The sequence below is a fragment of the Furipterus horrens genome, unplaced genomic scaffold (genome assembly GCF_987537825.1).
Source record: "Furipterus horrens unplaced genomic scaffold, mFurHor1.1.pri manual_scaffold_1, whole genome shotgun sequence".
In the NCBI taxonomy this organism is placed as follows: Eukaryota; Metazoa; Chordata; class Mammalia; order Chiroptera; family Furipteridae; genus Furipterus; species Furipterus horrens.
Genome location: NW_028327171.1, coordinates 1166359 through 1178187, shown reverse-complemented (window position 1 = coordinate 1178187; position 11829 = coordinate 1166359). Strand labels below are relative to the sequence as shown.

General features: G+C 64.0%; 1 protein-coding gene across 1 annotated transcript in view; it reads left to right on the top strand.

Annotated features, from left to right (window-relative positions):
- The first annotated feature begins 433 nt into the window (after positions 1 to 433).
- The window catches only part of TIAM1 (TIAM Rac1 associated GEF 1), an 84693-nt gene continuing 73297 nt past the window's right edge, over positions 434 to 11829 (top strand). The window contains 1 exon segment of the mRNA XM_090271355.1: positions 434 to 1367. Coding sequence (XP_090127481.1) covers positions 441 to 1367 — 927 coding nt within the window. The 5' untranslated portion in view covers positions 434 to 440.

Here is an 11829-nt window from a genome sequence, read left to right as displayed (position 1 = left end):
AAGCCGAGAGCCACTAGGAGGGAGGGAGCTGAGCAGGTGTCTGTCTTACGTCTTGTTTTCTGAAATGCGTCAGCCCTCCGATGGGCTCACTTTGGTCTGGGAGCTGGAGCGGAACCCGAAGTCCGTAACGGAGTGTGTAACTAACTCCAGGAGGAGGCAGGGTCCCCCCACACCCCCACCCCGCAGACCAGGCGGCAGGGACCCTCCGGGCCGAGACCCGTGTGATTCCCTAATGACCATATGATGCTGCTTCCCACGCCCAGGAGTCGTCTCAGGCGGCGTTGGTCCTCACCTGCCGCCCGTCACAGTCCGGGTGCCGCCAGGTGCGTGCAGGAAGGCGCCCTGAGCTGGCACGCGCTGAGCCCTTCCGTCCAGCCGCCGGGCCTCTCGTCACTTAGCTGTCCCCCCCTGTCTCCCTCTTTGCTGCAGGCCGCGAAGCCATGGGGAACACGGAGAGCCAGAGCGCAGAGCACGCGTTCTACGGGGAGAAGCGCGCCAGCCTGGGGCGGAAGCACACGTCGCGCTCGCTGCGCCTGTCGCACAAGGCGCGGCGGCCCCGGCACGCGTCCTCGGGGAAGGCGGTGCCCCGCGGCTCCGAGGTCAGCACGCGCTCCAGCAGCACCCCCAGCATCCCGCAGTCGCTGGCCGAGAACGGCCTGGAGCCCTTCTCCCAGGAGGACTTCGGGGGCCCCGTCTGGGCGGACCGCGTGGACATGGGGCTGCGGCCCGTGTCGTACACCGACTCGTCCGTCGCCCCCAGCATGGACGGCAGCCTCGTGCTCACGGCCGCCTCCGTGCCGAGCATGCCCGACGCGGAGGAGAGCCCGCCCTACCTGCCCGAGGGCGGCCGGCGCCCGCACCCCTACGCCTGCGCCGGGGCCCCGTTCGCGGAGACCGCCAGCTTTAAGAAGAAGCGCTCCAAGTCTGCGGACATCTGGCGGGAGGACAGCCTGGAATTCTCGCTCTCCGATCTGAGCCAGGAACACTTCACCAGCAACGAAGAGATCCTGGGTTCCGGCGGCGAGAAGGATGGCCAAGGGGCTTCGCGGGCGGAGGGCCGGCGGGGCGGGCGGCCGCTCAGCGCCGGCCAGCGCGCCAGCTCCCTGAGCGACCTGTGCGCCCCGAAGCGCTCCGGGGTGGCGGCCGGCGGGGGCCCCGGGGGCCAGCGCGCAGGCTACTGTCGGGACCTGGGGTCGGACAGCCCGCGGCTCGCCAACCGCGCGCTGCCGGCGGCCGAGGAGGCCCCCCCCTGCGGCACCTACAGCACCCTGCCCTGCAGGAAGTCCCACTGCCTCTCCGAGGGCGCCGCCCACCCGCAGCCCGGCCGCAGCAGCAGCCTGCGGGGCCGCCGATCCAGGACCGCGCAGGTGAGCGGGGCCGCCGGGGGGTGGGGGTCGGGGGGCCACGCAGTGTGGGGGCGGGGCGGGGCTTCCGCCGCAAGCGCTTGCCCTGGTGAGGTGCCGCCCCCCGTCGGGCCCCCCGTGGATGCTTCCTGAGACTTCGCTGCCGCCGCTGCACCAGAGGGGTGGGGACTACGGTCAGGTGGGTGCCGGGCGGGGGGGCCCGCGTGGCGCGAAGCTGCCAGGTTCACACTCAGACACGGCCCCGCCACAGCGTCCCGCGGGCCCTGAGCTCCCTTTCGGTGGGCGGCCCAGGGGCGGACAGACGGGCATGGGGGGCTGTGGCCCGGAGCGCTCCTGGGCGCTGCAGGTGGCAGCAGGTGGGCTGGAGGCAGCCCCTGGAGGGGTGTCTCGGCCTTGGGGCAGGCTCCAGGCGTCTGTCGGCCTCTCGGAAGCTGGCAGGCGTCCTCCTTCCCGGGAGCCGGGTCCACTTCCCGGGCCTGGCAACGCCCCGTCTCCAGGGGGTGGGTCGCAGAAGGACAGCCCCGGCGGGTCCAGCTCCCGCTTGGCAGCCGCTCCGGATGTGCCGTGGGGCAGACCCTGGCTCCTGGCTGCTCACCAGGGTCCCGTGCACGAGCGGGGGGCGGGGTGAAGACACTGGCCATAGAGCTCGGAAGTCTCGTGCTCACGAACAGAGGCCCCGCCACCTTTCCTGGTGACGGTCGTGCACCGGAGACTGAGAACAGGGGTCGCCAGCCTGCAGCCCGGTCCCTTTCTGTCCCCTGGCCGCCGGGGGCCCAGGGTCGCACCGAGGGGGCTGCAGAGCAGCGGGTGCACCCTGGCCTTGGCTCCGGGGTAGTTGGATGGGTACTTGGAGGGTACGTTCTCTCAGGCCGGGGTGCAGTGGGTGGATGGTGGGTGGGTGATCAGAGTCTGGGGAGGGGAGGGCATTTTGGCAGTAGCCCCCCAGGGCCTGCTGAACAACAGGCTGTTTCAGGTGGTTTGTTTCTAATTTTCAAAACCTCAGGTTTCTGATTTTATTTTGGAATTTTAAATTCTCACATTCAAGTCATTTGGGTATGCAGATTTTTAGCACTCTAGATATGTTTATTAGAATAATAAAAATTTATTCTATATTCCACTGGGTTTATATAGGCTAAAGGGTCCGATCTTTCCCCTTCTTTTTAAAAAATCATTTTAACTTGCGGTAAAAGTGTGCATGACATTTACCCTCTTCTCCTCTTGCTCGGGGGTCGGAAGCACAGCCGCACGGCTGGGCAGCCACTGCCCCTGTGGTCTCAGAACCCTCCGTCTTGCAGAACCGCCACTCTGTCCCCACAGAGCAGCAGCACCCATCCCCCCCCGTGTCCCTAGCACCTGCCACTCTCCTCTCTGTCTCTGTGGAGCGGACACGCCTGCGGCCCTCACGTCACTGGAGTCCTGCAGTGCCTGTCCTCCCGTATTTCACGGGAGGCTCGGCTGTGTGGTGGCAGGTGTCAGAACGTCCGTCCTTCCCGAGGCTGAATAACGCTCCGTGGTGTGGACGGGCCGCGTTATTTTAGCCCTTCCCCCACCGGAGGGCAAGTTTTGCCGACAGAGTCCGAGACCGGCATCCTGGCTGCACCGCTTCTTACCGGGGGTGACGTTGAACAGACGTTTTGTGTGTCTGGGACCTTAATGTCTTCATCTGTTGAATGGGGACAGTAATAAGGCTTTGTGAGTAAACTGAGAGAAATAACGCGTGGAGCCAGGGCCGGTCCTGTGGAGGCCGCCGGGAGGGATGCGCTGTCCGCCGTCGCGGTGCTGACTGGGGTCAGTGGCTGAAAAGGTGGAGCCGGTTCGGAGAAGCTGAGCGTGAAGCTGGCGTCCAGGTGTCCCGCCTGAGTCAGCCCGTCTGTCTTCTGAAGCGCGGCCGCGGTGACAGAAACGGCTAACCCTGCTGTGGTCCGTCCGCATGGTCCACGTGGCAGGTTGGGCAGGTGAGACAGGGAACCCACTAAAGAGTCACCTGCGTGACGGGCTCTGCTTCGGAGACATTGCCAACTGGCCTCGCAGGACGGGTTCAGAGAGATGGAGTCCAGGGGACGGCGCAAAGGTGGAGGCTGTGGGGGAGGCGCCTGACCTGCATTGTCACCTGTGCTGGCGGCGGCGCCCAGCTAGCTCGCCGTCGCTGGCAGATCTGTGTGGGTGCCCGGCTTTGTACTGGCTTGTCTCTCCATGTCTCCGACCCGGGGCACAGCCGGACCCCTGCAGATGGGGTGTGAGCCTCTGGCTGGGGTACCCCAAGGCAGAGCGCGTCTCCCCCTCAGCATGTGGGCCGCTGAGGGCTCTCACGGGCAAGTCTTTGAGAAATGTCCGCCCTCCAGCCTGCCGTCTCCGAACGCTGTGCGTAAACACGTGGCAGAGGCCCCATCCGAGCGTGGCCTCTCCGGCTCGGTGCCGCGCGGAGTGTGTCCTGGCTCGCTGCTCCCCGGCCTGCGGCCGACGGGGCGCCCATCTCGTGTTCTGCAATCCTTCTCCATCCAGATGGTGACGTGGCCTGTGGCAGTGCCGTCGGGAGGGCCTCACCGGACAGCGAGCGTGAGCCTTCTGTGGAGCCTGGGAAGTGAGCAGAAGCGTTTTTCTCATGTTGACTCTGTGTGTTGAGTGAGGATCTCTAATGGTTTAAAACAAACCCCAGAAGTTTGCACAGAACGATCCGCCCACCCGCCCTTCTGCGTCTGAGCTCTGCGTGCTCCTCTGGTGCTGCTCCTGGGGACCCGCTGTGGCTGCCGGGGACCCGCTGTGGCTGCCGGGGACCCACTGTGGCTCCTGGGGACCCGCCGTGGCTCCTGGGGACCCGCCGTGGCTCCTGGGGACCCGCCGTGGCTGCCGGGGACCTGCTGTGGCTCCTGGGGACCCGTCGTGGCTCCTGGGGACCCGCTGTGGCTGCCGGGGACCCGCCGTGGCTCCTGGGGACCCGTCGTGGCTCCTGGGGACCCGCCGTGGCTCCTGGGGACCCGCTGTGGCTGCCGGGGACCTGCTGTGTCTCCTGGGGACCTGCCATGTGTTTTCAGAGGCGCTGGTGTGGGAGCTTCCTTAAAAAGAATTATTTTTTTTGTCTTTTTTGTTGGTGGAAGTTTCTGACCCCGGGACCTCTCAGTGCGCTTGGGTCACAGATCTGGGTCCCCTCCGCAGCCCTGGGGGTGTGGCCAGGCCTCTGAAAAGCATTCCTGGCAGACATTTGGCCCAAGAACATGGCTTCTACCTGGGAGAAAATAATTTTCATCTGAAATAATTGAACAATTTCTTTTTACTTGAAAATGGCCAAAAAAAAGAGCTTCTGAGCGTCCCTCCTGGTTTTGAAATTCTTCAGCAGCGGGACGTGTTACTGAAACAGGAAACACGGAGGTTTTCCAAAGTGACGGAGCGTGTGTCCGCCCCACGGTTGTGCAGAGGAGTCCCGTGTCTGATTCCGGGGACGCGAGCATGCCCATCTGCCTCGTGAGTCCGTCTGGGTCATCTTGACCCGCGGCCCTGGTCCCTCGCTCTCCGGCCTGCGTGTGGCTGTTCCCAGGTCCACGGACAGGCTGGGGCAGCTGGCATCCTGCGGAGAAGAGGTCCTTGTGCCCAGCGGGTCAAGAGGCCTGTCACCTGCCGGTGTGTCACCTGAAGGGGTCTCAGGGCGAGTCCCTCTGGGATGCTCAGTCCTTGCCCACAGCAGAAGCTCAGGACAGGGTGGTCACTGGCTGTGATGCTGAATGCAGCCCCACGTCCCGGGGGCCAGCTCGCCTGCAGCTCTGGGACGCGTGCGGGGAGTGGAGAGGAAGCCTGTCTGCTCTGAGGGGTGTCTGTCCGCCAGGGCCAGTGTCTCCCAGGGAGGCTGTGGCCTGGAGCCACCACGTGGCCGCTGGGGAGATGGCGGGATGTGCGCGGCTGTGCCGACAGGGTCCACGGGCCCGTGGGTCATTGTCCGTCAGGGTCATGTGTCTGTGTCGTATCTGAGCACCTCGGTGTTCTTCCCAGAATCCTCCGCACCGCGGCGTGGGCCAGAGCCAGGTCAGGCCGGGCTCTCAGCCAGAGCCCTGGCTCCATGGGCCACCCAGGGCAGCTCACGGACTGTCCCTGTCTGGCCCCATCACTCTTCCGGGAAGGGGACAGGGCCTCACAAGCGTGTTAGATCCAGATCTTCTGACTCACAGGCCAGGGTCAGCGTCCAGTTTCTAGAAGCCCCCCTGTCCCCCTCTACGGCTTCTCCCATGCAGGGCTCAGCTACATGCTCCCAGATTTTAGGATCAAACCCCGCAATTCTGATACCGAAGCCAAAGAGGGCCGTTGGCGGAAAAGGAACTAGTCCCCGCCCACTCCTGTGGCTGGTGGTGGCTGCCCTGAGTCCTGGGGGCGGCAGCTTCGGGGTGGGGAGTGGGGGTGGGGTGGGCAAACCTGACGTTTTCTCCCAGGGAAGGGAGGACCGGGGCGGGGTGTCAGCAGGTACGGGGTGCGTGGGATCGGGAAGGCTCTGGCGTTCCTGCCACAGTGTGTAAGTGGCTCTGTCTTACAGCTTAGCTGAAACGGCTCAAAGTTAGCGTTTTCCCCGAGCCGAGAACTGGGGATCCGGTGAAAAACGGGCCCCTTCTCCTGAGGCAAACGCCGGGGCTGCCCTCCCTCCTGCAGCTTCAGCGGCCGCAGGGGCCCGCGTGTTCCCCGGAAGCTTGTGTGGTTCAGAACTCAGGCTCACGCTTCATGAAACAGAAGATCCTCGTACAAAACCGATTAACAACCAAAAACCACAAGAGAAACAACCCACGAGCAAAGCCCTCTCTCTCGCCCCTTCTCCCGCGTCTCCCGGCTCGGCCTCCGTCTTTGCTTCCCTCCTGACCGTTGCTTTTCCTGGCGTGTAAGGCCACCGGTGAGATGTTTATTTGGAAAACAAGCCCGTCCCTTTTCAACAAGAGCATCAGTCTCCCTGCCAGGCTCTCCTTTTGGGGGACGGGCGGCTGGGATGTGGGGGTGGGGGGCTGATGGGGGCCGACCTCCGGCGCCTCTGCCGCCCACCTGGCCCGCGGGCTCCGGGCTTCTGCTCACATGGGCCGTAGCCACAGTCTTAACCACGTCAGGAACTGAAACAGATGTGACAGACTTGCTAATTCCCTTTAAAGGGGCAGCAGTAAACCCGTGACAGGATCAGATCAGTTAGTTTACAGTTGTTATTTTTTCGAAGTAAAAATTTGTGAGAAGAGAGGTGTTGTTTCATATTTTTGCAAATCTACACTTGCTGGCTTAACGGAAGACGCCAGTCCTGTCTGCTCCGCGTTCCCTCTCGTGGACGGGCTGGTGTTCTGCTGTGTGTGTGTGTTTGTTCTGACGAGCTGGGGGAGAGCTGGCCGTGCCCAGGGGGCCGGGAAGGGGCCTCAGGACCCCCTGAAATGAAGGATGATCGGCGCACACTGAGAGCTGCTCACGCTCACGTACGGTGGGGAAAATCACACTCGTAGTTCAGGGCACGTGGGGAGGAAAGTCTGTGTCCCTCGGTGTAAACTGTGTCACGACCCTGTGACCTTGCCGGCACCCCGGCGTCACTGGGGAGGAAAGGGCTGGGGTCAGGGGCCTGGCGCCGAGTCCCGAGGGCCGCCCCAGGGAGACCCCGGTGAGCGTCAGAAGCACCCAGCAGGCTCTGCACGGGGCCCTGGGGCCCAGCTTGCTCACCCGCTGACAGAACAGTAGTTTGGGCTGTAAAACAGCCCAGTGTGTCCTATACTCTCTACTTCAAAAAGTAAGTTAAAAGGAGAATTTAAATGAGCACTGCTTTTGTCCATGAACGACACACACGTGGGCGGCTCGCAGCCTGCACGGCTCGTAGCCCCGCGCTTGGGCGCCCTGCTCACTGCCCTGTGGCTGGGCCTGGACGCCAGACTCAAAGGCCCTCCACGGGAACCTGCTCTTCGGGCTTGAGATGCAGGTGGCCGTGGAAGCACCTAAGTCGTCAGCAGCCCCTTTCTGAGCAGCGTCCCCACACTAGCTGTGATTCTCGGCCTTGGGAGGCACTGGAAGAGCAGATCCCAAGGTAGTTGGGGTGCAGTGGGGTGCTTCCTGGGAACAGCATATCAGGAGAAAAGACGGAGCCAGGCTGTGGGACTGCTTCAGGGCGGGTGGCCAGGAGGGTCCCCCGGAGGGCGGCTGTCCAGGGACCTGAGGGGCGAGGGGACGTGCCCTGTGTGGTCGGGGAACAGTGACGAGGCCAGAGTGGCTGGAGCAGAGCTGGGCGAGGACGGGGTCCCGGGAGACGCGGGGCAGAGAGCACTTCCTGGGGGTGGGGGGGTGCGGGACAGCGCTGAGCCCGAGAGCCCGGCATCCGCGGAGCAGGCGACCCTGGGAGCGCGCCCTGCCGCGAGCTCTCGGCATCCCTGGGGCTGGCACAGCCGAGCTCAGGCTGAAGCCGGGCGCCGGGGCCCCCACATTGCTCCTGGGGTCGTCTGGGCAGCGGTGGGCAGAGCGGGCTGACGGGAGGGAGCTGGGGAGAGAGCCCTTGCTGAGCAGGGTGTGGCCCTGGGAAGGGAAGAAGGGCAGTGGGCGTGGGCCATGGTGAGGGCGCGCGGAGGGGAGGCTTGAGGCTCCTCTGCAGGAAGAGGGCGCCGTCCAGCCCGGAGTCCCCTGGGGCCTCTCCTCTGTGTCCCTTTCAGCAACAGAAAGAGCTTGGGCTCCATGGTCGTCACTGGGAGAGCTTTGGGGGGTCCCTCCTGTGGGGAACCCTTGCAGAGGGGAGTGGGTGTTGGAAACCCAAGGACATGGGCAATCGGCCTGGGAGGGACAGGGAGGCAGAGCCAGGTGCAGAGGGGCCACAGGGAGCCAGGACGCGGGCAAGGGGGCCGGGGGCAGGGGATTCACACACTTGAGGAGGGAACGTTTAGGGGCGCGGGGCTTCTGGATGGAGAGCAAAGGGCTGTTCCTGGCGGGAGACGGACCTGACGCTCCCAGCGGATCAGGACAGCGGCCGCTCGTCACAGTGCCCTGCGCTGCGAACTCAGGGTGGAGAAAAGCACCGTCATCTTCGGCCGTGGGAAGAACCAGAGACTGCGGAGGCTCTCCCCAGCCTCCGTCTGCCTGTTCTCCCCACGAGGTCTTGTTTTTCTCCACGTCCCGCAGGAGCGGACTGCGTTTCTTCCGTGTTAGCGCAGAAGCCGGTCACAGGCCAGGCGGCGCCGCTGCTTCTCGGGCGCGGCGTACGTTTGTCTGCAGGTGGAGACCACAGTCATTACAGTCACGTTGGGAGCCGGTGCCGTGCCCTTGGCCCAGCTCTGGGGACTCCTGTTGGGTTAGCTCAGTGTCACAGCATCTCACAAAGCGTTTTAAAAGGTGGATGCTGTTTTTGTGCCCGTGATGCAGACGAGGAAACCGAGCACAGACTGGCTCCGAGCTGCTGCCTCAAGCCGGTGTCTGCTGTGCTGAGATTACCGAAGGCCGTGTGCACATGTGTGGGGGGGTCACTCACACATGGGGGGACAGGAGGCGGAACCAGGGGAAGACTTAGCACCCAGCAAGGCAGAACTCGTTCTGATCTGAGGCCTCCGCGGCGCTTCCAGCTTCTCTGTCCAGGGGGATGAAAGCGAGGCTGGGTTCATCAGGGAGCTTAAACCGAGTGACAGGCAGAACAGTTTCTAACTGCGCTCGGCTTCTAACTACAAGTAGCCGGTTAGTCCTGTGATCCCTGGATGGTCCCAGAGCCCTCAAACTTGATGGCTAATTACGTCTTCAAAATTGTGTTCACTCATCACGAAAACAGAAAGCGTGCGCCTCGGGGTATAGTTGACCCCTGGACACGGCGGGGGGCTTGGGGGCACCAGCCCCCTGCTCAGCTGAAAGTCCACGGATAGCTCGCCTCCCCCAAACTTAACCACTGCTAGCCTGCTGCGCGGACGCCTCCCCAATAGCACAGTCGGGCAGCACGTGTTTTGTTTCTGTAGCATGTACTGGGTTTTTACAATGAACAAGAGAAAGGAAATGTTACTAAGAAAACTGTAAGGAAGAGAAAACACACTTCTGCACTGGGGAAACCCGTGCGTGCCCGTGGGCCTGCGCAGGTCCGACCGTGTTGTCCCAGGGTCCCCTGTAAAACCACCCGGGCCGGGACCCCATGTGCCGTCACCCGCACTCACGCCGGGCGCCCCTCCCGACGCCCAGGCGGTGAGAACAGGCTGGGAACCCGCCTCCATTTCAGGGGAGGCACGGAGGCCCTCGGCTGGCAGCTGCCACCGTGTGTCCCCCAGATGGGCTGTGCTTGTGCTGGGGACGTGCTCACGGGGAGGCGCCACCCCGGGCGGCCAGGACCAGCAGCCTCTGAGCCGGAACGTGGCTGATCGTCGGAAGCCTTCCCGGGGCGTCCCCAGCATGCAGGGTGGTTGCGTGCTGCGCTCAGGAACCCGCGGGCCGGCTCAGGCGCCATGTGGGGTGTCCCTTCTCTGTTGGGCTAGGGTCCCACCCTTTCCCTTCATCTCCTCTGGATTGCACGGCTGTGTTTGGTTCATTATTCTGGGACCGATCAGGTGCCAGGCCATCTAACGAGATAGGAGGGACCCACCCTGTGTGTGACCGACGCTGAGGCTCCTGGGACGGACTCCTCCCTGGAGGTGGCCTTCTGACCTCGTGCTGCGGGGAGACGTGGCCAGGCGGGCTCCCGGCCGGGGTGTGGGGGAATCAGTTTCTTGGGTGAAGTGTCCTGCAGACACACAGGTGGGAGGGAGGAGGAGCGTTTGGGGCCCTGGCCACCTGGAGTGCTGGCATTGCAGGGGAGGGGGCACTGTCTTCCTCTGAGCCAGGGACCCCTGCACAGTGGCCACACCCAGGCCCTCGAGAATGACAGGCATGTGGACGCAGCCTCCGAGGGCGGCGGGTGTCTCTCAGAGCGTGCGCCGAGACCCTCGCGTCTGAGTGGCAGCTTGGTTTGTGCTGCAGAGCCTGTGGCGTGTGGGCTCGTGATTCTCGCGTGGCGCTCAGACCTCGGCTAGAACGGCCCTGCCACGCACGACTCTCCCACAGCCGTGGTGGCGAGGGCAGGAGTGTGGGGCTCAGAGCTCCTGGCGACCGTCCGGGTCTGAGGTGTGCCTCTGGCTGGCGAGTCATCGCTTCCCAGGATGCGATTGCGAGGGCTTGTGGGTTTCTGGGACATCCCAGCTTTGTGACCAAGCAGGGGCTGGGTCTGGGCGGCCAGCGTTTCCTCCCCAACGGGCTGGGTGACATTCAGAGGGAAGATGTGCAGCGCGGAGCCTGCTTAACTGCTCCCGGGGCCGAGGCAGAGTCGGCCTGGACCTCGCAGGGAGAGCGCGGGCTGACGCCGGGCAGTGTGCCTCCACGGGGCCAGGCTCAGCCGGGGCCGGCAGCCCACTCCCCCGGCGGGCTCGCTTCTGTGCTCCGTGCAGTGGCCGCCCCAGAGTGGAAGACACGCCGCCGGGGTCACTGCGAGGCTCCAGCGTCAGGGCGTGTGAGCAGATGTTCAGCTGGGACGAGGAGGTAGGTGTCTGTCCAGCCCTTGCCTCGTGGGTTTGGTGGCGACCCTGGGGCGTTCTGTGAAGGGGCACCTCTGTGGGGACGCAGCCGACTGACTGTGAGAGACGTGTCCTTGGCGGTTGGCCCGTGTGGCTCTGTCCCCCGCCCGCGTCCTCTCTCGTCTCCTTCCTCTTTCCTCTGAGGACAGTTGCTCAGTGGGAAGGGGCGCTGTGGCAAACAGCAGGGGACGTGCAGCTGCCGGTTAACACAGAGTGCGGTCGGGTGCCGCCTGTAGCTGAGTGGCAGGCCTGCCATGTCACAGCGGCACGAGCGGCGGAAGCATGGGTTCCAACCGCCAACCTGCCACCAGCCGGGCTCGTGAGCTTCTGCGCCCCGGTGGCCTGAGCCATTCCTCAGGGGTGGCTCTCCAAGGCTCCTTCCTGTTCCGGAGCCCTGGGAGTCCCGCGAGGCCGCAGGCGACCTCTCCTTTGTTCTGAAGTCTTTTCTTGGGTTGGGGAGGTGTTACCATGGAGCTTGTCCCTCTCTCCCTGACAGAGAGGCATCTCACGTCTGCGGTTCCGAGTTTATCACGGATTCCTTCACTTCTTTCAGAGAACTGAGCACATGCAAACGAATCCGGAAGTTTGGGAAATTCAGTCTCGTTTCCCACGACTCACGGCGGCCGTCAGCAGTCACTGCCGGTCCCGCTCACTGATGGTCTTGTATGGAAAGGGAAGCAGAACGGGGACTGTGGTTTGATGAGTGTGCTCCTGCTTGTACAGAGGGTGTGTGCCCGCTGGGCCCGGGCGCTCCGTGCCACCTGTGGAGGCCAAAGGGCAGGACGCCGGTGGCAGAGTGAGGGCACCAGCAGCCCCCGGGCCCGCGTCCGCGCTGCTCCCACACTGTCCTCCTCCTGCCCTTGCGCGGCTGGTGGCAGTGCAGTGGGCCCCTAACTACTTCCTGTCACTGTCCTCACCTCGTTTTGTTGCCGTTTTTATAACTGTTTTAGACGGTACAGAGCGTTCCTACA